This window comes from Ascidia mentula, chromosome 1 (genome assembly GCF_947561715.1).
Source record: "Ascidia mentula chromosome 1, kaAscMent1.1, whole genome shotgun sequence".
In the NCBI taxonomy this organism is placed as follows: domain Eukaryota; kingdom Metazoa; phylum Chordata; class Ascidiacea; order Phlebobranchia; family Ascidiidae; genus Ascidia; species Ascidia mentula.
The window spans coordinates 2,365,919-2,390,963 of NC_138566.1; the positions used below are offsets into that span (position 1 = coordinate 2,365,919).

At 36.3% G+C, this 25,045-nt stretch overlaps 6 protein-coding genes across 11 annotated transcripts; 4 read left to right on the plus strand and 2 right to left on the minus strand.

Moving 5' to 3' along the window:
• Window positions 1-4,438, minus strand: LOC145894040 (isocitrate dehydrogenase [NAD] subunit gamma, mitochondrial-like). The gene is made up of 11 exons (XM_082982482.1): window positions 4,186-4,438; window positions 3,663-3,831; window positions 3,333-3,440; window positions 3,191-3,254; window positions 2,856-2,988; window positions 2,210-2,343; window positions 1,954-2,120; window positions 1,343-1,425; window positions 1,020-1,114; window positions 861-921; window positions 1-481 (listed from the first exon to the last, which is right to left on the minus strand). Exons 1-11 carry the CDS (start codon window positions 4,339-4,341, stop codon window positions 353-355), a joined length of 1,299 nt encoding a protein of 432 aa, XP_082838608.1. The 5' UTR covers window positions 4,342-4,438; the 3' UTR covers window positions 1-352.
• A 70-nt stretch (window positions 4,439-4,508) lies between these two features.
• LOC145894092 (peroxisome biogenesis factor 2-like) lies at window positions 4,509-5,688 on the plus strand. The gene has a single exon (XM_082982549.1). It carries the CDS (start codon window positions 4,600-4,602, stop codon window positions 5,431-5,433), a length of 834 nt encoding a protein of 277 aa, XP_082838675.1. The 5' UTR covers window positions 4,509-4,599; the 3' UTR covers window positions 5,434-5,688.
• LOC145894049 (uncharacterized) lies at window positions 5,670-8,902 on the plus strand. The gene is made up of 11 exons (XM_082982492.1): window positions 5,670-5,818; window positions 5,935-6,027; window positions 6,373-6,432; window positions 6,511-6,579; window positions 6,792-6,872; window positions 7,404-7,496; window positions 7,770-7,838; window positions 7,930-7,992; window positions 8,068-8,177; window positions 8,345-8,451; window positions 8,761-8,902. Exons 1-11 carry the CDS (start codon window positions 5,711-5,713, stop codon window positions 8,850-8,852), a joined length of 945 nt encoding a protein of 314 aa, XP_082838618.1. The 5' UTR covers window positions 5,670-5,710; the 3' UTR covers window positions 8,853-8,902.
• Window positions 8,898-11,409, plus strand: LOC145894061 (MTRF1L release factor glutamine methyltransferase-like). 6 transcript variants are annotated; one of them, XR_014401536.1, is made up of 7 exons: window positions 8,898-9,062; window positions 9,312-9,497; window positions 9,699-9,917; window positions 10,131-10,252; window positions 10,409-10,504; window positions 10,636-10,835; window positions 10,927-11,355. XR_014401536.1 is itself a non-coding variant. In XM_082982515.1 (6 exons), exons 1-6 carry the CDS (start codon window positions 8,898-8,900, stop codon window positions 11,344-11,346), a joined length of 921 nt encoding a protein of 306 aa, XP_082838641.1. In that variant the 3' UTR covers window positions 11,347-11,409. The 6 variants fall into 6 exon arrangements, 4 of the variants coding, with proteins under 4 accessions (XP_082838641.1, XP_082838664.1, XP_082838630.1 ...); XR_014401537.1 differs by having other exon boundaries at window positions 11,214-11,276; XM_082982515.1 differs by lacking the exon at window positions 10,636-10,835 and having other exon boundaries at window positions 11,214-11,409.
• A 359-nt stretch (window positions 11,410-11,768) lies between these two features.
• LOC145887721 (2-hydroxyacyl-CoA lyase 2-like) lies at window positions 11,769-17,229 on the plus strand. The gene is made up of 15 exons (XM_082978915.1): window positions 11,769-12,003; window positions 12,202-12,403; window positions 12,781-12,909; window positions 13,008-13,145; window positions 13,378-13,461; window positions 13,570-13,700; window positions 13,854-13,989; window positions 14,050-14,123; window positions 14,416-14,520; window positions 14,608-14,752; window positions 14,834-14,907; window positions 15,108-15,217; window positions 15,446-15,602; window positions 15,772-15,877; window positions 16,256-17,229. Exons 1-15 carry the CDS (start codon window positions 11,869-11,871, stop codon window positions 16,429-16,431), a joined length of 1,902 nt encoding a protein of 633 aa, XP_082835041.1. The 5' UTR covers window positions 11,769-11,868; the 3' UTR covers window positions 16,432-17,229.
• LOC145887722 (uncharacterized) lies at window positions 17,212-24,963 on the minus strand. Its single transcript, XM_082978916.1, has 4 exons — window positions 24,802-24,963; window positions 24,446-24,678; window positions 23,976-24,112; window positions 17,212-17,852 (listed from the first exon to the last, which is right to left on the minus strand). The coding sequence occupies exons 1-4, from the start codon at window positions 24,898-24,900 to the stop codon at window positions 17,779-17,781; spliced, it is 543 nt and encodes a 180-aa protein (XP_082835042.1). The 5' UTR covers window positions 24,901-24,963; the 3' UTR covers window positions 17,212-17,778.
• Between the last annotated feature and the right edge of the window lie 82 nt (window positions 24,964-25,045).

Genomic DNA, 25,045 nt, shown 5'->3' on the forward strand with positions numbered 1-25,045 from the left:
AAACAATAGTTTAATGTTTTTACCAAACGTACTGCACTAAAGAAACAGCTGCATCGCTAGCTAGCAGAAAACAACACAAGAAAAAAACTGAAACAAAACAAGAAAAGAACAAACTACAAAAAATGCTTTGTCGTTGGGATGGCATCATGATTGTGACGCAATAAACACAAAGGAATAAACCAAAAAATGATATTAATAAGTGACTTTATAAATGTTGTGATAAATATGATCATAATGAACGCAGTAGAAATGTTGGAACTTTCACTCATATTATCAAGCAGCCTTATGATGAACTTAAAACAGAACACAGGATAAATATAATTGTCAAAAACCCCGACAACGAACTGTGACGTCACCACCCTGGTTGCTTGTGGGGGGTTTGGTCATAGCGGACCTTCATAGCTTGTGTTTCGACGCGACGACAAACAGCGTCTATGACGTCACTGGTTTGGTAGTCGCCCCCCAAATCAGGCGTGTGAATCTGTAAGCGTCAATATATCGTTTGTTACACAATAGAAATGCTTGGTTTGGTAGCAAGAAGGAAAACGGAAAGCCAGAGGAGCCAAAGGAATGTACCTCCCTAAAAATCTATAGTTGAATTTGAAGATTGAAAAGTTTATTTTTGTGAAGTTTCCACTTTTTCACCTAATTTTTACTCAAACAAATTTTAATATAGCATGTCTGTGTCCGAGTGATTTCTTATGCTTTAGTTTTGTTGGTAAAAATTGAAAAATGTTTAATCAACCTATAAAATAATACCCATAAGTATTGGGCTGGCTGCAACACTGACAAGAGAGATACCCAATGCATTCACAGGGAATATAGTTTTATTTTTTTGGATGATGCAAGTTTAAATTTACCTTGTCTGTTTCAAGGGTGCTGACCAGTGCCTGGTTGATCAGGGAAGCATATTTGTGCAATCTGTAAAGTATTGTCGGATTAAATTTCAAGTAAACTTTACCATAAAATCCTTTTCAAAAAATAATATTAACTATCACAATATTTGTTCTGTGACCCACCCGATATACTTGAGCATGAGGGCACTTGAAAAAATCATCGCCGTTGGGTTTGCAATGTTAAGTCCAGCAATACTTTTGCCTGTGTTTCTTGTTGCCTAATAAAAAATCAAGATGTAACCAGATTGGAATTAAATCACAAAATAATTTGAGGGAGTCACACAAAATTTTTTTTTAATTTATTTTCTATGAACACATAATTTTATATATTAATTATATGTCCTGTGGTTATGGTGAAAACTGTCACTTTGAATTGGTGAAAATTGCACAATAATCAAAAAAGTCCTTAGAGTGCATGATAGCACATTAGAGATATAAATACTTACTGTTTCAAACACTCTGTATTTGGATCCAATATTGGCTCCAGCAACAATACCAGGCCCCCCTACGAGCCCACAACAGATATTCCCTGAACAAAAAAAGGTAAAATATGTCAAACATGCAAAAAATGCCACAACTATGTATTTCAACAATGACAAATATTGTGCTACTTTTGCTGCTAGGCATACTACTTTAAACATTTTGTTTTTCTGCATGGCAAACTCAACATAGGAAAAATAAAGTAAGTTAATTTTTTTTTTAAATAAAGTAAGAGTCCTATTTAAATCAATAACGACATTTAGATCTGAATCAAACAACAAACAAACATACATAATTTTTTTAATTAAAAAAAATCACAAAGCACAACAAAAACGTAAGGTAAAATAAGTACAAAATTCATTTTAGATTGTATTACTTAATAGAGTTTTGGTAAATGGTTCTCACTGTTGTAAATAACATTTGCTTTTATAAAAATATAAGTTTCTTACATTGATCTAACTTTTAATACCATTAATATCAGTATTTGTTAACTAACACAAAATTATCACAGAAAAAAATTAACAATCGTCATAGAAAAAAAGTTTTATATTATACATTTATATTTACTTAAACTAACCGATAATATTTCCATACAAGTTTGGCATCACCATCACATCAAATTGCCATGGGTTCGAAACCATTTGCATTGTAGCGTTGTCGATGATAACATCATTAAATTCAATATTAGGAAAATCCTTCGCTGTTTCGCGGCAACACTCCAGAAACAAGCCATCACCCATTTTCCTGACAGAAAGAACGAAGTATATGCGAATAAAAAATACAAACCAAACATGTGTATGTTCCAGATTGAAGGTTAAATACACAAAACTTACATGATATTAGCTTTATGCACAGCAGTAACTTTTTTTCTTCCATTTCTTTCTGCATAATTGAATGCGAATCTTGCAATTCTCAAGGAATTCTCAGCTGTGATTATCTTTAAACTTTCAACAACACCAGGGATACTCTGGAAAAAAATAATCTTAAAAATTAATTGATAGAATAACGAGATAAATTCTCACAACAAGATAACTTCTCGAACCAGAATTGTTTATGTGAGAAACTTCTAACATTACTTCCAAATCTAGAAGAGCGCAAAAGCGAGAAAATTTTTGTTAATGTTGTTATGTTTCTTGAACTCATTGTTTTTCTATGGAGTTCAAGAAATTAAATTCTTATCCAACAATATCAAGGCAAATCAATAGAAATAATCAATGACCAATGAAATCAATGAAAAAAACAAGTGTTACTCCATCCTGACCAAGTATTCCTCTGGGACAATATTACAAGTGGCCAATGGAGAAATGGTGTTAATGACTGTTGGATGGTTTTTAACTCAAAATGAAATTAAAAGCACATTTATATGCAATTCTGCTATGCAATGTTGGAATTAAAATGATACGAAAACTCTAAGCTAAAGTATGTGAATTATTGTTACATCATGAGCACTATTTTTTACAATGAAAAAATTAATAGTACCTCATATTCAAGGTTAGAATATTCCCCTTCAGTATTTTCTCTGATAATTCGAATGTCTACATTATCGTGTCTCGTCTTTACTCCTGGCACACTTTTGACCTTGATAACATTTGCGAACAGACCCAGACAAGTCCTAAAGATGTAATGGTTTCAGGCATAACAAGACAACTCCATATTTCACATTAAGTATGATTGCTATTTAGTCCAAAAAGTAACCACAAAAATCACAACATACATTTTGCCGCTGTTTTTCCTAGACATTACATAGTTAAAGGCAATATAATAGCTTTTCTAAAGTGCTCAAAAAAAGTGACAGAATGGCAGATATAAATTACCTCAGAGCTACATTTGCAGATTTTTGGTCAAAGTCCAACTTGTCCACATTGGTTTCCACATTACCTAAAGCATTAATATCAAATTAGCATGTGCAGTACATATGCACACAACAGTGCATGTACCAAATATCTGTGAACCAACCTTTGATTGCAACCTCATTTCTCATGATTGAAGTGATCGCATCGTCACATGACCCTGATGTGAGGTTGTCCGATGTCACACAAACTTCTTCAAAATCAACCGGAACACCTTGAGTTTAAATATATCATAAATAATTATACATAAAAGGTTTGTGACCAATGTAGAGATGCATTGCTACTGACATTAACATTGATAAAAAGGTTTGCAACACAGACGTAACAGTTTTATTCTCTACTTGGTTTTTGCATAATAGGACAAAAACTATTGGGAATTTTCTGCGTAGACATTATCACATTTGCCAATTACCGCAAATCGAGTAAAAAAACAAACCTGCACAAAGAAATATTTCCTTTACTCCACGCATCACTTCAGGCCCAATCCCATCTCCAGGGATCATCGTTACAGTTTGCCGACCTCCATACAAAGCAAAATTTCTTGCCGGAGTGGTGTTTTTTGCTTCATTGTTGTTTGTTAAGGAGGAGGTGGTCCTTGTTGACACCTTAGGTACAGAGATTCAAGATTCTTATATTTTTTTCTTCATCATATGTTACACACTCTTTAACTGGAACATAGGCCTATATGCGAAGAAAAAGTTCCAGCTAAGAACCAAAAACGGCTATCGAGTAGCGGAGAAGTATCATCATTATATGACTGAAAACAAATTAGGAAAACAGCCATTTGAGTTAAACACATTTCAAGACATGGCAACATGGTGTTCAATTAATGACTTTAAAACTTATAAACCAACACAGAGAATTTTTAGCACCTTCTGAAATTTTGGCATCTTAAACATGAAAATGGTTTAATCCACTTTTGGTTGAATTTAGCCTTACACATGAATGAGAACACTTACGTTAACCAGGCGATTTGCAGCAGCAAAGTACCTCACACAAGTTCCAGAAGGTTTAAGAAAAATTTGAGCCATCACAAAATTATACCAACCAATTCCGCAAAACTCTAAAAACACAACAAACACATTTGTCTCGACACTAAGACGAGCCATTTTCATGCACTGCACAAGTCACACGAGGTGCAATTTCAGTAGAATTGTTATTTGGATCACCCGCTTTACGCTTGTCAACAATTAAAAGCGTCACCTTCCTTGTTTGTTGAAAGACATAGAATACAGAGATATGACGTCACTTTAAATTAGTAAGTTGTTATGCATGACTGATTTTCACGTGGTTTTGCAAATGGCCCAGTTTTGTTTTTGCAAAACAATCTATTTTTTGTTGGGTTTTCATTGTAATGACGTTTAAATTTAAAGATGAGTTCGGAGAAGGACATCGCGCTTCGTGTCGTGCAACTGGATGCTGAAGAACTGGATGAAAATTTTGATGAAATTCTTGCTACACAACTTGCAAAATGTCTGAAGTATTCTTTTCCCGGCAAAGGTTTTCTTGAAACTTTCCTAGATCCACTTATCCGCGGCATAACTTTATACTACACATTGTGGACGGCGAAAGAATCAGTTGGACAAGCTCTACTTGGAGTAAAATATGTGGATGCAACTAGTTTGCAAGTTTCAGTGAGAAAAATAAGAATATTAAGTGCTTTACGTTTTTTGCAGTATATTTTGAACAAATATTCAAGCAAATTGCAACATTCCAGTCTGAGAAAGCTTGAAAAATTATCACAGTTTATGTTTCTATGCAACTGGCTTCTTTTTATTTACCGTGGAGTTTTTCCCACTATGGCATTGAGGGTGCTTGGGTTAAAAAGTGTGTATGCTGAGAAAAACTACCAGAGAGAAATAACATTTCAAACCCTTGGTCGTGAAATTTTGCTTTTCGCCTCAGCCAATTCACTTGTACATTTTGTTTCCTATCTGAACATCAGAAAAGTTGCAACATTTTTTAAGAACAAATTCTTTCCACAATCGGAAGATGACGTTTGCAAGAATTTAAAGGAATGTTTCATATGTAAAAAACTGCCCATTTATCCATCTTGTTCATATTGCAAATGTTTAGTTTATTGTTATTATTGTGTGCAAGTTAAACTGCTCAGCGAGGGGAACTTTAAATGTCCCAAATGTAACGAAGTTGTTTCTGAGGTTGGACATCTCTCAGTACAAAGCAAAGAAATGCTTTCTCATAATTGAGCAATGAAAATCATTCATAATTTTACATGATTATACCCCTAATAACTTTGTGCAATTTCAATAAAGCTGTATATGTGTATGCTTCGGAGTTTGACTTTTTTCTATAAATGCCTGAAGTTTTGTCAAATGAACTGCCGCTTTGTGCTGTTTTGTCTCTTTATTTTGTGCCTAACTTAATTGAACAGGGAATTTAATCCAGTGTGAAACTACGATTTATTTTTGCACAAACAGATTTTTGTATAATTTCTTCACCAGGTTTAGCTGTTAAATAGGTAATATGCCTTCAAAAAGAAAGAAAGCAAAAAAATCTCTTCGCAAAGATAAGGAATCTTTACTGACAAACAAGGCAACATATAAGCAGTCATCTTTGGTCGAAGAAAGGGACGTAGGTGTTGCAAATATCATTGATTTTACATATGTAATATATCTTACTGTGCAAGAAAATGCTTATGCCTAATTGTTTCTGGCATGATCATACTGTGCTTTTTTCCAAAATTGAAGGTCGGTGAAAGTATCATTGAAAGTGGATCTGACTGGTTTGAGGACTTACAAAACAGCACCAAAACGACACCAACAAAAGATAATATATTGCAGGTATTGTAGTAATGGCTGGGCTTCAAACCTAATATTGCAGGTATTGTCGAAAAATGTTTTTGGAAATTCGGAAACATTTAAATGAATAATTTTGGGAATCCCCATTCTTTCCCCACAGCCACAAAAAGCATATTTTGTTTGATCTTGGGAAAATACATACATATGTTTTTCAAACATATGTAGTTTTTGAGTAGAATTCACAGCCAGAAAAATGTGCAAAACAAACAGTAAGCCCATGTAACTGCTAAGAAATTCATTTTTCAGACAATTCGATTGTAAATACAATCATTCTCAATGTGAAATGCAGAAAAATCTGTGATGTGAATGTATTTGTTACTTTTACAGAATTCTGATTCAGAAACTAATGATGACTTTCCCGAGCTTAGAAAGTTAAAACAGAAACAGGTGGATTGGTAGAACATAAAGTTTTTGGTTTTGCGATCTGGTTTTTGCAACCTGGCATGTTTTTATCTTTACCTTTAGAATAAAAAAGCACGATCAAATCTGATGAAACAGCATGACAATAATCAGAAGAAAAGAAGAAAAGCTGAGGTATTTTTATAGTTTGTTGGGTTTCATAGACTTTTTTATATCCCTGTTGATTGCATGTGGTTCTTTTTACCAATTTTGTTGCACAATAATGCAAGTATTTGACAGTTTGGATGTAACTTTGGTTATACAAAGAATGTTTTTGTTAAACATGGTTGACTGAAAAAAAACAATGGCTTTCTTTCAAACTTTAATATGAGATTATATTTTTGCAGGACTCTGATGATGACAAACTTTTTCAGCCAAAAAGATCCAGACCAAGTGAAGACGTGCACAGTATTGATGCTTGGCAATCGGTGGGTTTTTAGCTAAAGAAGCATTTTATGAAATATTGAGTGGCACACATTTACTTTTAGGCATTAGTAACTGTAACATATTTTTTGGTAAAAAGACTAGTATATAAGCAATGTGGAGCCAATAATATGAATTATTGGCTCCACATTGCTTATCATATGATTATTGTGACACGGGGCCTGACGGCACTATTGGTTGAGCTTGCTTGGCCGTAGTGTTTCCACCTTGTTTTCTCCGTTTTGGTTGCACCTAGTTTGGTGCCCAACAGATGACGGTGATTGTATAGTCACCACAAAGTGGAAGTCTTTGCTTGGCCGTTTGGTCAGCAAAGTCGTCTTATAGTCACACCAGCTGCACTGATGAGACCTTTTAGGTCGAAACAGTGGCCATCTGTCTGCAGCTTATACACAAGACTAGTATATGTTACTTTTGATTTTATACAATTTTAGCATCAACAAAACAGCACATTATTGCAACAGTGAAGTTTCTACATTACTATTATTTTTAAAGGTTGTAAATTATACTTTTGTCAGGAATTTCCACAGAACAATTCTGATGAAACAAGTGATGACGATAACTTGACCCTTACCCAAAGAAACACGGAGTTAAACCGACAAGCTTCACGGGTGAACAAACCTTTTCATAACATCAATGTGTCGTACAAAAGTAATTTATCTGTTCCGAGGAAATGAGATAAAAATTATTGATATCAGTCTGCCACTTGGTGGCAACTGGTAGATCTGTCCTTACTTGTCAGTGCTTGAAAAAGTACTGTTCATTCATTGTGTGGGCAATACAATCCATAATCTATTGATATTCTTAGATATATCTTTAGGCCAAAAGTTTTCTTTGTACTCAAGTTTACAACAATTAATTTTTCTGCTTTTTTTTTTTATTAGGCTTCAGAAATATCTTTTGATTTGGAAGAAAGTTGTGAGACTCCCAGAACCACTTCAAAATCGCTGGAGGTAATTATATCTTGTTTACTGTATATACTATATATTTAAATGATTCTTGTATATATGTATGTTTCATATTGTTTTTATGTGTTTGATGCAGAATGAAGCACCGATTGATGAGGTTTTGGATTGTTCCGACCCTCACCCAACTGTTTCTGAAATGGTAATTTTTGTCGAAAAATAACTTTAAGGTAGAACTTCTAGTAAAAAGTAATTTTCTCAAAAATGATTCTTGCAGGAATTGATTAAGTTAAAACCGTCGTATTGGACAAAACTCCACACAAGACATGCCATAGCTTACAACATGGCATCGTACAACATTGACTGCCAACCTCACCATGACAAAAGGTACAAAAATAATCATGAAATTTAGTGTTAATATTTCTATTTGGATTCTTTTGTTTCGGGGTAAAAGTTTTAACAGACAAAGTTTAAGTTTACATTATTTTTCTATATTTAAAGTTTTTTATTATCCATCTGTTTCCATGTTGTTTTTTGTGTTATTTAATTTTTAGGGTAAACTTTTACGGTCCAAGACCCAAAGTTATGGATACTCCAGTATCGTTACTGATGACAAAAGAAAACAAAGTAAATGACAATGACATTTTCTTATCTGACGATGGTAAGTATTATTTACTTTTATATTTGTTCTAATATTTTCTCTTTCTTGTTTGATGTTTAAATAAGGGCTTCTCGAACTATGGCTTGTGAGCCACATTTGGCGGTCACCAAATGTAACTTTGGGTCAACAACAATTTTGCAATGAGATATAAATGACCTGTAGGCTATCCAGTTGTGTGGAAAACTTTGTACCTGCTAATGCTTGAACACATATTCGTCAACACTTTTGAGTTAAAAGATACAATATATACTTTAAAGCAAATCAACCCTATAACACGGTTTTCTGCAGAAATTCCTTTTTATTTTTTAGATATTTCAGGGGAGTTAGTGGATTACTCCTCTGACCAAGTTAAACTTGTTTCTCCCGAAGAAATTGTATTGGAACGAGGAATTATTCCCTAAATATTTTTGTCATTCCAGCATTCTAGTGTAGATTTTTTTTATTAAATGTTTTTGTCCCGGTCATGTCGACATTTAAGCCGGGTTGCGCCAAACACGTCCACAGCTTCTTCTAAGTACAGACTCTGGGTTGAAAAGTTTGCTAAAAGCAATGTCTCTGAACCCAAATCATCTGCTGGACTTATTGTTGCATTCGCCTTAAACAGAAAAATGGTAAACTTAATAATATTTGCTGATTTTTAAATGCTGAACTTTTTTAAATATACATTAGTTTTGATGCATGCTTCGTAATTTTAGTTTTTTTACCTATTAGTTTTTTAATGTCCTTAACGTCTTTTGTTTCTAACGCTTTATTTCAAGTCTGTTGTTGCAAGTGATAATTTACTAAATACCACACTAAAAGATAACAATAAAATCAAAGCTTGAATTTGAATAAACAAAACCATCACAATATTTTTTTAGTTTAACGACCTGACACATTTGGAAAAAGTGCAACCTCTCACGTCCAAACAGACTCAGTTAATCGATGAATTGGGAAGGAAGAGGCTGAAGAACATTCCGATTCAGTACGTCATTGAGGAGTGGGATTTCTGTGGAATGACCTTGAAAATGAAACCCCCTGTGTTTATTCCACGCCCAGAAACTGAAGTAATTTATTTCTGATAATGTTTTTATTACTTTGAAAACGTACAGATTTTGCATCAAATGTTATTTAACAAAACTAACAATATTAGTAACCTTTGCAAATACTTATTATAATTATGTGATTACTGCACTCTCATGAAAGTGAGAGTATTGTTTTTTATATGTATATAAAATAGTGAAGTTTGTTGACATGTTCTTTTTTAGGATCTGGTCAGCTTCGCCAGAGAGGAAATTCTAATGTGTAAAAGTAAACAACAAAACATTCTTGAAGTTGGTTGTGGTTCCGGCGCAATCACACTTGCACTGACGCAAAGTGACAAATTAAATTTGCAACTTGTAAATTTCACTGCCATTGACAAAAATATTGATGCTGTAAACCTCACCCAGGAAAATATGGAGCTTCTGGGTGTTCAAGGTTCAAAGGTAAGGTTTGGAGCCTGCTTCATTTGAAGTGTCACAAAAAAAGTCTGGTTTCCATTGCACCTGTTATGTGCTTTTGATTGACTGGCTGAAACATTTGTTGTCAAAAACAAGCAGATCCTGTGGTAGTGCTAGTGCAAATAGAGGGCTGATAAATGAGTGGATATCTGTGCTACTGTTTCAACTATAAATGGACACATATTTTTATTTTTTTAGATGAAAGTTGTACACTCTGACATTTTATCATTTGCTTCTGATGTTTTATTTGATGGAATCGTGACCAATCCCCCATATATTCCAACACAAGAAATGACTGAATTACAACCTGAAATTTTAGAGTACGTTTTTTCCACATACACCTATCATAGGTGACCTATGTAAAGGTTTGATAATTTTGTTATATTTAAAGATGCCTTATAGTAATTGAATAACATTTCACCTTAAAGTTGCCAAACCATAAGCATATGTAAAGGTGTTAGAAATTGTTTTTACAGGTATGAGAGTGAATTAGCCTTGCATGGTGGTGGTGATGGTTTGGCTGTTGTTCGTTCAATTTTAGACGCTGCCATCAACCTTCTGAAACCTGGAGGGTAAAAAACAACATACTTCCTTTTCTTGATGCTGAAATCCTTTTAATTAAATCTGACCATATAAAAAAAAGGCTGTTGTTAGAAAACTAATATTTCAACCCAGATTAATAAATAACTTTATTCCAGTGTAGAACTTCATTACCTCGATTGCAAAATTCTTGTGTAAACTGCCTACATGATTGTTGGTATTGCAGCGTACAAGTAGGATTCCCAGTCGCTGCTTTGCTGAAGCTAAAGTCTGTTTGCGTGTTCTTGCTGATATAGACTACTGAATCAAAAGCTCCGTGAACAGACTTCTTTATTAATGGAAACACACGATTGCAATTACCAGGTGGCTTAAGTTTAACTTGTTTCAAGCGCGTTTAACACGTGACTGAATTGCAGCGAATTTAATTATTAAAAGAACATGCGAACGTTTACAGCGGGATGGCAAGAATAACGACAGGGCCGAGAGAATACGAGCGACTGAGCGATCGAACAATTACTACGAGGGCGTTTTATAACAAACATTCAGGAAAAACGTGGTTGTCCAGCAGGGTATCAGCAGCTTGGTTTGAACTCTGCAGGAAGGCTTAGCTCCGCCTGCATCCTTTCCGTCTAGTGTTCCAGTATTGAATTTCAGGAAACATGCGGCGTGGTCAGAACTAGGCCAGGGAAAACATGCGTGTTGCCACAGTATGCATATATTTATATTTTGTATGTTAAACAGGTGGATCTGGATGGAAGTTGATGATTCTCATCCTGGTAAAATTTCATCAATCATCACTGAACCTTTTGCTTTTGTTGAAACTCGCAATGATTTTTTTGATAAACCAAGATTTGTGAAAATAGTCAAGAAATAACCTCTTGTGGTACCCATGTTAAGAGTTGCCTTTGTGTTACATCTTTTAAGTGGTCGTGATTACAAAAATAAAACGTACAAAAACAAAGAAAAATCTTTATAAAAGTGATTGTGTTGTACCAAAGTGTTAAAAACGGTCTGTTATTGTTTTTCCGTGTATTGCGAAAAGACCAAAGTTTTAATGGGTTATGATGCAAGTCGGTTCAGAGAATTGTTGATGGTCGTAACTGTTAGAAGAGTAATTAGGGTGTGATGTGGCCGAAACCTAAAAAATGTTAATGCAATAGACTCTTTGGTCTCATTTGAAAGGAAATTACTATAGTTGAACGTGTTTAGGAAATAACACGAATTTCGATGTGACTTTTCATGCGTGGTAAACGGTTATGCATGACTGATCTCATGACAACACAGTGTTCTCTGGACAAAGTCCACTTGGATTTCACGAGGAAATTGTCTTGTTTTTTCACATTTTGAGAAGTTTCGCGTGTCATTGTATTTCGGTTAGATCAGTTTGTTGTTCGAGATGGCCGACCTACCAGATGGTGTAGTTCATGAACCTTTATACCAAAATATCGTTTTGTTCGTCATTGGAGCCCTGCTTTTCCTGGCCACCTGGTTTTTGAGAAAGTTTGGAATTATATACCAGTACTTTCATAAGGTATTGTGATATTGTCGCATATTGTGGTTGTATAAATTTTCTTTTATCTAAACTAAGATATTATTGTTGTTCTGTTTTGAGCAATGTCAGGTTTGTATTGGCATAAATTATGTGCAAAACGATATGTTACACATAATACTGCATTAAAGACCAAAATTGCTTCAATAACACCTTACATGAAGTTGCGTTTTTCCTCAGGTTGATGTAAACTCCCGAAGCCATGGCGGTGAATTGGTAGCAGACACTTTGAAAGCTCATGGAGTCGAATTCCTATTCACACTTACAGGGGGTCACATATCCCCCATACTTGTGGCCTCAGAGAAACTTGGAATCAGAATTGTCGACACACGTCATGAAGTTACTGCAGTATTTGCAGCTGATGCAGTTGCTCGTTTATCTGGTATACTGACATTCTATCTTTACGCCTATTGTGCATTTTCCAGATTGTTGCAACTTTTTTGTATTGTTTATTTTAAACTTTCACTTTTAGCACTAAGCAATCAGTAAATCGTGATACTTTCTGAGTGAGTAAGATTCATAATTACATTTAAAAAAGTTGCTGAGTATAAGCAGAAAAAATTAATCTTACAGACAGCTTTTACGATGTTTAAAAACAGAAAAATATATTTCGCCCTGAAAAGGGCATCATCAGTTTCTTATCTAAATAGAATCAAACATTTAAAAAAGTGAATTTATTTTTATTTGTAGCTTACTATTTATACAGAAAACCATGTTCCTTTGGTTATTGACAATGACAATTCTTACTTTTTTATTCAGGCAAAATTGGAGTTGCAGCTGTAACAGCTGGACCTGGTTTAACTAACACTGTGACTGCGGTGAAAAATGCTCAGATGGCTGAGTCCCCCATCCTTCTTATGGGTGGGGCAGCAGCATCAATACTGAAAGGTAATCTTTGGGTACCACAGACTACTAGTATCCATGGCATTTTGTTACAGTACAGTTTACAATACGAAAAACTCTTTTTAAAAATAACTTGTTATTAGGAAGAGGAGCATTGCAAGACATCGACCAAATGTCTCTGTTCAAACCTCTGTGTAAATTTACTGCCACAGTCACAAGAGTGAGGGATATTGTGCCAACTTTGCAGCAAGCCATTGCACAAGCCCAGTCTGGAACACCAGGTTAATTAACTATTTCTTAAAGATGGAATACCATTAAAATGAAAATTTCCGTCATATAAAATGTGCTAATGACAGTATTAAAAGTTTGACATTAATTGTGGTATTTCGTAATTATGTGTTTTCTGTGTTCAACAACTCAAAGAAAGAATCCCATGCTTTCATGACAGTTGAGATTTTTGATTGACATAACTCTGTTATAATAAAGTATATATGTGTTTTTACCTTAATTTAGGTCCTGTATTTGTGGAGTTTCCTATTGACACACTTTACCCATACAATCTTGTACAGAAGGAGATTGGAGCTTCTGGGGGCGCAGGTTGGGTTCTACATTTTAAAAACTTTTTAGCAGTGTTTCACAATATTTATAAAAATTGTTGTTTTTGTAGAAATCATCTGCTATTTATTTGTATTTAATGGTTTGCAGGCAAAACACTTCGCCATCATATTGTAAACTGGTATCTCAACAATTATCTATGCAATTTATTTGCCGGAGCTTTTGAAGAAAGAGATATGACCCCTTTGCCTGTAAGAGTTCCACAAGCTACTGCAGACCAGGTGATGTGTTCAAGTTTTCCATAAACCAATCTTTTATAGTAAAAACAATTTTTTCTTTGCAAAAATGTTATTTCCACCAAAAAATATCATTTTATTTATAAGTTGTCGGGTCACTAATTACTGACTAATTGATTGAATTTACTAAAACCGCAGATCCAAAGTTGCGTAGAACTGGTAACAAGAGCAAAAAAACCTTTGTTTGTGTTCGGGAGTCAAGCACTGCTGCCTCCAGTGGCAGCAGACGATCTTCGAGCTGCTGTGGAAAAAATAGGAATTCCATGTTTTCTTGGTAAAACTGACAAAGATGAAGTTAAAAATGTCATAATTAAGCAAATACTTCTTTATTCAGGTGGAATGTCACGAGGATTGCTAGGAAGAAATTCTCCCCTCCACATACGACAGAACAGAAGAGCAGCTTTAAAAGTAGGAGAATTGCCAACTAAAAAAATCATTTTCTGTATGACAAAACATTTTAAAACAGTATATATATATAAAAAAATCATATGGAATGCTAGCTTCTGTTTTGATAGAAAACAACCAGATAGTTTTACCTTGTGTTAGTTTTATTATTCGGTTAAATGGAACTGTTGTTTATATTTTTTTTGCTTAAGTTTTGTTTATTATGTTTTGCTTAACCAATTAACAATATTTTGTAGCTTCAGTTTGTTGACATTCACCTTTGGCACCATTTTGTACATATGTTATTTGCTTGCAGGAGGCAGATTTGGTCATTCTAGCTGGAAACGTCTGCGATTTTAGACTTGGTTATGGTAAAGTACTCCCCAAGAAAGCGAAGATCATTGCAATAAACAGAAACAAGGTAAAAAAACAGAACAGTTGTTTTGTGAACGACATCGGTGTTGCTTATTAATTAGACTGTGCTCCTCAATTTTGTGTTTTGTCGCAGGAACAATTGTACAAAAACACAGACATGTTCTGGCGCCCAACGGTGGCCATTCAAGCAGATGTAGGAAGCCTTGTGGTGGCGCTAGCGGGGCAACTGGGGAAAGGATTCTCGTGTTCACAAGACTGGATTGAACAACTCGGACAAAGTAAGAATAATAAGTTAATTGTTAAAAAAACTTTTATTGAGTTAACCTAAAAAACCCACGAAATACATTTTTTGTTGCTAGGTGACATAAAGAAAGAGAAGCTGAATAAGGAGCTCGCCCAACAACCAACCAAAATACACCTAAACCCCATTAAGGTGTAATTCAAGTGCTCGAGTGTTTTTGTTGTCTGTTTGCTCCATGTAGCAGCAATCTTATCAAAGGAAACTTAGTATTTGTGATTCATTTGCATAAAAAAATGTGAACAAAAAAGGAAAAGACACATTAAACAATTTAACGTGTTTGAAAACTATCTATAATGGAAAGAATGTTGTCTAATGCATTCACAACGACCCAGGTACTGCAACAACTTGAGGAACTGTTGCCAGACAACAGCATTCTTGTGGCTGATGGTGGGGATTTTGTTGGAACTGCTGCTTACACTGTAAGGCCCCGTGGACCTCTTAGGTAGGACAACCTAGTTAAGCCTGAAAGTTTAAACAATAAGTTTTTGATTTGTGCCTGTAATTGTGATTGTTGTGAGGTTGACATTGACTGTAGTTTGAATAATTTAACTGTGTTGTTTATGAGTCATTTTATCTCAGCACCGTGTCGAAAAATTTAAACAAGCAGTGATGCCCCAGTATTGCAAAGGGTGCGACTGAATAATATTAACTTTCACCATGATTTAAACAGGTGGTTGGACCCGGGTGCATTCGGAACACTTGGTGTCGGTGGTGGTTTTGCTTTAGGAGCCAAACTAGTGTGCCCAGACTCTGAAGTTTGGGTGATTTACGGTGACGGAAGTCTAGGTTACAGCGTAGCAGAATTTGACACTTTTACCAGACACAAGGTGGGTCACTTTCTGTAGCTTACTTTTACATAAGTTTTATATGCTGGAAATTTACATATTGGACTTCGTAAACGACTTATTTTTCGAATTGTGTGATGTTGTCATTTTGCTGCATGGCAACCACAAGCACAAAATTAATTCAAAATTTTGTTCGCTTTTTACTTCACAGCTCCCAGTATTAGCTTTGGTTGGAAACGACGCTGGTTGGACCCAGATTGAAAGAGAACAAGTCCCCATGTTTGGGAGTAGTGTTGCCTGCACTCTCTCATTTACAGGTATCATAACATTGTGGACTACTTTTTCCTCTCTCAGACGTGATTGGCCTCGGCCACATTCAAAATGCTTCGAAATGGTGATAGTTGTAACTACTGCATGGCAGTTAATTGTTGGGGATAGTTTTTTTTTGTTCCAGTATGTCATCAGATTTTAATACACCTTAATTGAGGGTTTATCTGCTTTGCACTGAAGACGTTTGGTGCACTTGTGGTGGACTTAACCTTGTACAATATTGTTGTAACTTAGTATAAAACCATATATTTCTTGTACACTGGCAAACATTAAACTAAAAATGCTGATCTACAGAACAAGTACATATACCGGCATCACCTCAAATGTTTTTTGTGGCATTGATCGCGATCACCTTGTACTCTCAGATTACCACACGGTTGGTGAAGGTTACGGAGGTCGAGGTTTGTTGCTGGGACGTGATGACGATATCGGCGAGACTCTCAAGAAGGCTCAGAAAATAGCTGGGGAAGAAGGGAAGCCTGTGTTAGTGAACGTCCTCATCGGTAAAACCACCTTCCGGGATGGATCGATCTCCGTATAAGACAAAAAGTACTTTAAACGTAGTGACGTATTACAAAATAGGTGACGTCACCAACTGGCGTAATCGCATGGAAAAGTATGAAATATCTGGACTTGTTTAAACGTGTGCAGTGGCGGTATTTTATTGTTGTTTTGTTCTGGTTTTGAAATGCGACGTCAGAGTAAAAACGACGTATTGCAATCAATCGTATGAAAGTGCCACCTTGTTAATTTGCGAAGTGTCCTTTATAAAACTATTAGGGACTTGAAGCTTTTGTTTCATAAAAAAATTCTTTTTTGTTCTCTTAATTTAAAAAGCAATTATTGTTTCTATGGTTCATTCTCTCGCGATTCCTTCACTTTCGTGCAACCGAATTGTTCACAATTGAAAATTACCATGAAGCAAATTTATCAGAACCCATTTTATTTATTTTTCTTGGATCCTTATCACTAGCTGTGAAAAATGGCCTCTGCAACTTCTCTTTAAATCATCTTAAATGCCATATTTTGAAGTACTTGTGTATTGTATTCACGATGTTGTAGGCACCCAAATTTTATGCTTTAATTTTTTGCTTGTTGCAAAATTTATCAAATGATATTTACTGATTTTTCCGTTTCTCTGATCATCAACGCGCCATGATACGCTTTACAATAACCGTGCCGAAAAGTTTCTAGTCAGAATATTCACCTTTTGTTTTTCAATAAAGCCTATTGTTACGCTGATTCAATAACGTTTGTTTGCTGGATTAATTGTAGATGCACACTTCGCCACTTAAAACATGGGCAAGTGTTCAAATGGAAATAAAATATGTGGAGTGTTTATTTTTGTACCTTTTTTGTTATATTTTTACATTCGGCTCTCAACTCAACACAAAATTTGCTTGGAAAAGTGTTTTACACAATTTACAACAAAAAAAATACACAAAAATGTAGGCAGAAGAAAAAAGTAACAGCAAAACTGATAGCACACACTTTGTCATACAAGTGTAACAAATTAACACAAGGTAATTTTATCTCTGGTCTTTCAAATGTAATAAGTTTTGTACATAACAAAATGGCAAAAACTTGACATTTGTTTCAATAAATTAGTGACAAACACTAAATTCATTATTATGTCTCATAAAAATTACAATTCCAACACGTGGACTTGTTCTACTAACAAAGAGCACATTTAACATTGGAACATACAGAACTACGTCACAATGGCAAACGTCATAATAGCAATAAACAGCATGAAGCGAGAAAAAGATGAAACACAACAAGACATTTCCACACGTGAGGGCGGTGTTGCGCTGTACAAAGAGCTGAGTTTTGGCGCGCGTGCTCGATCACGTGATGTTAAGGGCGACCAATCAAGTTTCTGATGTTCTCAGTGCACGTTCGGTTCCATATTGAAGACCCAAGGAGCGTTGTGTAATTCTTCCTCAGTAAGTAGACCGTCCCCTACATACATATATGGTTGTTTAAATGGGTTCTTGAATTGGGAGTGATTGTATGACACTAAATACAGTGTTTTCAAAACTGTGTCGCGTGAACAGGGGTAAGGTGCCCCCCGAAGAATAAGTGAAATAATACACAAGCACTTGTATGTCACCACTGATAACTTTAAAGTCGCTATTCCTTGTTTCAATATTGCTTAATCTGTTAAACCAACAAAAAAAACTTTCGCGCGGCGCCAACAACTCTATAGGATCCAAGTTTGTCATCACCCTATAAACTTTGTGAACCACTGGTTTGATAAACCCAAGGGCGAAACTATAGCAAAAGGAATGACATAAATCGTCTTCAATCGTGCTTTGGCAGACATGGTATCTTTATTTTAATTAAATATTCATCGTTTTGAGGTTATTGTACCCATATCACTTGTATGTCGTCACAATGTGATTTTTATGACGACATAGTAAAGCAGTGCCCCACTATAATAGAGCCTGTACGTTTTGATGTTTACGGAAGCACGGGAAAATTGCCCAAATCTTGCCAGGGGGGTTACAGTCAATTGAGTTTCAAAGCTCATCCGATGTCGTCAATGGTTTACATTCAAACCGTTCGACGAAACACGGAGAGTCAACATGTTCAGTGGTTGTAGCAGTGCTTGTACCAAACGTGAAAAACATTTCGCGAACAAGATTTTCCCCCCCATGAATCGCGACATAACTCGTGTTTGTGACGTAGTTCAACGTCGTTGGCTTGTGGGTCCAATAAACATGAGACCGAAATGACGTCATTCTTGTCGCAACCAACCAACACAATTGCGTCAAACTTTAAGACAAACGCTATAAAAAAAAACAACTCAATCAAACAGGCTTGTTTGCAATAAAAACAAAAACTAACGAATTCAAAAACTCAGAGTTACACAAATGCGTTCAAATCGATTTTACTTTTTGTTATGTTCCACGAAAAGAAACTAGTCAAATTGTTTTGACATCTGGTGAACAGCAAACGTATATAGTTTGCCAAATTTCGTCACGTACGAGAGGCTCGGTTGCACAAACAAGCTGTGAATCACGTGATAACCCCATGTTATGAGAGGTTTCAACACTTCCCGTGCAGTACACAAACTTCCATGGAGAAAGTGAACCTGAAGGTTGAAAATAATTACTCAGCTTCTCTGGTTACTCAAGGCAAACCCATACGTCGGTTGGTAAACAAGAGTACGTACATAACCCAAGAGCAGAAAGCCCTGCCAAATCCTGATCGAAGTGAACACAAATGGGAGAAAGAGAGTTTTGGAAGCCGATTTAACCGAGAGTTTAAACTTTAACTTGGAACAAGGGCGATTTTTGACAAACAAGTTTGGTTTATACTGCAGGAAACTTGTTTTATGACCGGTTGTAACCCATGGCGTGCCCAAGTTAAGATGCAAAATGTGTCGGTAAATAAATAAAATACAACCAGCATGAAGACTGAAATTGCTAGTGTATTAACTGATAGAGGGACTCTTTACATACTAATAGCTTGGCATAGAAATTTAAACACTACCTTAGACCATTTTACACACCGGTTTGCATATTACAGGAATGAATACGCTGATCGCTATCATCAGTACGTGCCATTATATGCCACGAGGGTTTGGGTTACCATGATGACATATGTGAGATATGAACATTAACACGCACAAAAGACCGCTCTGTCATCACAAATTACCTAGGGAGGAGCTTACTGAATTCAATGTAGTACTTATTGGAAACTAAAAATAGGTTTTGACCACCAGGTAACATTATAAAGAACTAAACGGTTTCGTTCTTCCAGTGATAATCTTTTCAGTGCATATTTGTTGTTTTTTTCACCGAGAGAATGAAAGAATGTAGTAATTGTTCAAATATTTATTTTCGTGGGAAATAAACGCGAACTCCAATAATTTTTACGGAGCTTTACTTAAACTGCTCCAAAATTAAAAGCATAACTCAGTAGAGTATGGAACTGTCCTATTTCGTTTAAACTTGTTGAGAAAACAAATTTTCTTGCCCATGTACTACCAGGTTTCCTCACTTCACGGAAAATTAATGCCATAAATATTGACAAAGCCGTTGACCATCGAACTTTGACCTTTGCTAAGCCGATTTCCGAGGAACTCGAACGTCTTTTGACTAGTTAAGGTTTGTGGACATGACAAACGGCCAGCAAACCTCCACTGCTCATGATAAAGTGGTTCAATTTAGCTCATAATTAACTTAATTTAAAGGCATTTTGAAACGTTAAGTTTGCCGAGCGACAAAACTTTTGAGTGAAATTACTTGACAGAAATGCAAATGAACTTAACAAACCCGTTTTTTAAATGACGACCAATTACCCCCAAAACCTTGGAGCCAGAAGCACCAAAACACAGGCAAAATCTGAAATTGCAGACGGACGTTTTTTTGCAGACTCAAGTCAGTATGGAAACCAGTACAAAATAACCAGAATATCAAGAGCATACAAAGCGGTACAAGATTTGAAATGCAATACTTGGTCATCCTCCCCATACAAACATGCCAATAGGGTTGTACATGGTTTCCGCTGCTGTCTTGGCTTCATTCACCAAATGCTTCCTGTTGTGCGCGCTGCTGCCGAGCACCTTTCCCAGGATTGAAGTTTAACGACACAGAACAGCTTCCGCTTAAAGTTATTACTTGCAAAGATCTTCGTCAACATTTTGTTGATATCCTTATCTTAATTCTTTAGCATAAAATAAATGCAACTTTCGCAACAGTTCGGCCTTATGTTTGTAATTTCATTAAATACTGAAAAGTGTCCATAGCGCTTGATACATTTTTTGTGGCGGAAAACATTCAACTATTTTCCGGTAAATCATTGTTGAATTATTCATTTCTCGGTGTCAAAACGTATAAAAGGCGTGTACCAGTTTGGCAGTTGCATGGCTAAAGCAACACATTGCACCTAACTCACAAATAGCAAAGATGAGGAAAGAAGCCGAATCCAGGAAGCGAGACACGAAGCCAAAGAATCGGAAATGTCAGATTGAATTGCTCCGTGCCTATTTATAAAATGTCTGCCTTTGAGACGACGAAAATTGATGCAATATACAAACTACTTTGAGCCCAAGAATAATGAAACGCCCAAGAAAGGTTCAAACAACCTTCCAAACTCAAAGCAAACGCTCAATTGGGGTCAAAATTAGCCTCAAAATCTGTAGGAAGAGATATCACTCAATTCAACATAAATATAGATGACTTTTTAGCCTTCGGCTATATCCCATTTATCCACAGCTAACAACAAAAGCATGGAATAAAGTTCAAAACAGGTCATTATTGCGTCACTGAACTCACTAAATTTACGTCAGAAAAAGAAACAATCGGTCAATTGTTACCACACAGGGGTCGTAAAATGCTACTTTTAATGATGTAAACAGGAAAGAACGGTTGTATTGTTTGCACTTGTTTCGACACAATAGGTCTTTGTTCTAAGATAATAAACATCCAAAATTTAGAGCAAAGCGACAGAAGAACTTGATAAACAATGACAAGAAAACTGGAAATAATGTGAAATGTTTAGAATACAAGCAATGACCACAATATTGCAAGTGGTTTGATGTTTACCAAAACAACAGAACGGCAAAAAGGTAGCTCCGACTACGTTGTCGTTTTTTCAGCAAGGATTTTAAGCATGATAACTGCTGACCGCCAAAATTTAGAAACTGACGTAACCATTGGCCTTGTTTCGTCACGAACGACCGTAACGTGCGTCACAATGGTCGATTGTTGCGCCTCTGTGACGGGCGGTGATCGGTTATCGGTTGCATCAACAACATGCGTTAACTTGTTGCAAGTGAATCACTCGATAATTTCGTGTTCGGAAGTATTTAAAACTTGTTGTTGACGAGTTTTGTTGTTGGAAAATCGGAAAAAAATGCCTAGGTTGTTGGCACGAATTATTGGAGGAAAAGACAAAATCGAACAAAACGGAAAATCTCGCGGCTAATTGGAATCAAATGTCTTCTGTTTTGATAAGTTTCCCAGACTCGGGAACAAACGAAATTCACAATTTGTGAAAATAAAATGCGCTTGCATTTGTACGTCAGAATGCCTGGACTAAATAGCAATTTCTATCAAAAATATAACATTGCTTCCAATTAAAGCAATGTGCAAAAATTCACGCAATTTGAAGTTAAAATGCAAGCGATCAAGAAAAATAGCGACAAGAAAACCCCGCGGCTATTGTTAAAGATACAACGCTCGACATTCTGACGCTTATCTAACTTCGAAACTTAAATGTCATCAAGGGCAGATCAGATGCCTGGGATCCATGCGAAACGAGTATGCAATTCATGTATGGGTCGCTTTATCAATGTGGCAGAGATGCTATGATTAAGTATTCAATGGTGCTGTGTGGAAAATTACCAGTGACCAAAGGTTTAAACTCAATAACATTTTAAAGTCAGTGCGCTTTTGAAATAATAAAAGTTTGAGGAAACATGGCTTGCAATATATGTATGTACCGCATTCATTTTAAGCAAAATATACAAATGTTATCCAAATTTAAGTTACTTATAAAATCCGATACTCTATAGGGTAGTGATTTTATGCGAAAACAATCGCATACACGCTAACTACATTTTGGCAAGCTGTTGAAGCATGAATACGAGGCCGAGCAGCGTTAAACGAGCCTTTTTCGGTTGTACGTATGGGATCAATCCTGCCTACCGCGAAATCGTCGCCGCGAGACCGTATAAGCGCACACACGGCTGCTTTTGAGGTTGCGTGGCCGTGCGGCTGCACTTGGTCTGTATATGGATTCCTTGAACCTTAACCGCAGGTTCAACGTTAATCCTGTTGATCCTGTGGTTAATGGGTCGCTCGACATGCTTGACCAGCCATGCGTGCGGTGCCGCATGGGCGATCATGCATGTCAAGTTTGTTTGTTTGTTTTGTGTCAGGGCATAAACACAATTCTGGAGAAAAACAAACCTTGTCTACTACCTAAAAAACCTTAGAAAAAGGGGAATTGCCAATTGGAGGCAAAATTCATAATGTAATTTGCTGATTGAACAAACAAGTATTATTACGTCACAAAGTGAAATTGTTCGGTAAACAAACGGAGCGAGGCGCCGGGTAAATTACCCACGAGTATCTGATGTGTTCTTTGTTGCACAAATAAGCAACACACTCCAAGTGAGCTTGTGCAAACATACACGAATGTTTTGCCTCAGGCAAGTTCAACAACGCCAGACAACTTTCCACCATGACAAAAAACCATCCACAAACATCGTACAACAGTTTATCAACTTTCATCCACTTTTGAAGCGAGAAAGTGATGATCCAAGTCATTTCAACGCACAAAAATCGTTTAGATGTGAAATTACTTGCAGCGGTGTGAATATATGGGGGTAATGACCGCTTTGACCTTTAGTGGTGCAGGTGCGCTATGACAATTACCCTTGACCATGCAGGCTATTGTGGGTCTCCACGCTTAGGCAATCAAGCGAGATAATATTTGCATGTTAGTTAACGAGAATCTTCAAACAAATTGTCATCTTCCTTCTGTCGTGGGACTCCAATAAATTCGTAGAAACGTCACGAGAATATGAACACATTTGTCACAAACCCACTGCAATGCCTGATGGCATATGGGGTACCACAAACCCCATGCTCAATTCAATTCAGAAAACAATGCATTCCATTACAAAGCTTTGAACAAAAATGATTATTTTTTCGATACAACATCCAAAAATCCATAACTGATGACCATCTAGGACAGTGGTTCCCAACAAGGAAATTTTCAAGGGAATTCCCCACTAGGGGGGAATGTTTATAATTTGTAGGGGGGAATTCGTGTCACAATATAAATCCCTTAGTTTAATTTCTGTCCTAAGAATTACATTAAAATGTTAATGTAAACGATATTTTATGAAACTAAATTTGAAGGGGGGAATTAGATTTGAATATCGACTAAAAGGTGCACAGGACAAAAAAGGTTGAGAACCACTGATCTAGGAGATGGTGTTTAATACCAGTGGGTATCATTCTCCCTGGGGTACCTTTAATGTGTCAGGTTGGAGGAGACAAAACGAAGAATTTTGACTCTCTGTTACGGATGGTTAAGCAAGAAAAACATAAAAATCAAACCAACCGTTGACGTCAGCCATCGTAAAAGGTTCCTCGCAATCAGACAACATCGTCCCTGTAGCTTCGGATAATTCCAGGGTGGTAACGAAGCCGTCTTTATTTATGTCGTAGTTACGGAATTTGTACGGAAGCGCAACGACGCTGTGGAAGAAAACCGATTGGCTTTACTGAAGAAAATGGGGGATTTCGAAACGTGCACCGCGTCCTATTATGACAAACGTCGTCTTTTTTTAGTTCGATTTAAATTGTCGCGATTGACATTGAAGTGTTCAAAACCACAAGGGAAAATCACTTACGTCGTATTATCTTCAATGAATGTGAAAATATATCATTTTAACGTCCACGAAACGCAGAATGCGTCGAAAAACCGAAACACGACAGTGAAAAACGTCGAACGGGTTTGGGGAAAACCCGGATAAATTGTTTGTTGATATTTTTAGCAATGACAGAGAAAGATAATAAAGAATTTCGAACCTGAACTTTTCTAAGGAAGGGTCGTCGAGGGCGGTGACGCTGGATAATTCTAGAAGGTCGCTTGAATTCTCCGGGACGTCTATTGAAACCCTGGACATTGCAGCCTCCTCAACTTTTCCGATAATCGCATCCAATCTTCTCAATTTCGCGATCTCTGCTTCCAAGTTGTTATCTACTACTTCCACCCGGTTGCCGTGGTGACGGTGGTGGTGGTGGTGATGCCGTCTTTCGAGCTGTTTCGCACAAAAACACGTAAACCATAAGCTATAATCCAATTCCTCAACACAGCATGAACATGTGGTTTTGTCATTATTGTAAACTACTGTCGTCTTGCATACGTTGACGGCTTAACCTACCTCGGCGGTTTCTTCGTGGTCTTGCGGGCTTTCGATGGGCGAGGTCAGGCAGAAACTAACGAGCAAAGTCGATATTAACGAAAGTAAATAAAACTTCATGGCGTAGTTTCTTCTTAAAAGTTGTGTTTCCTACTAACCTGTTTCGAAAGAGAAGAAATAAATATAAATCCAATATTAAACATTAAGCCAGTTATTTTTAAGTTAATGCCGGCTTCTACCAACATTGATATCCTACACAGCGTAC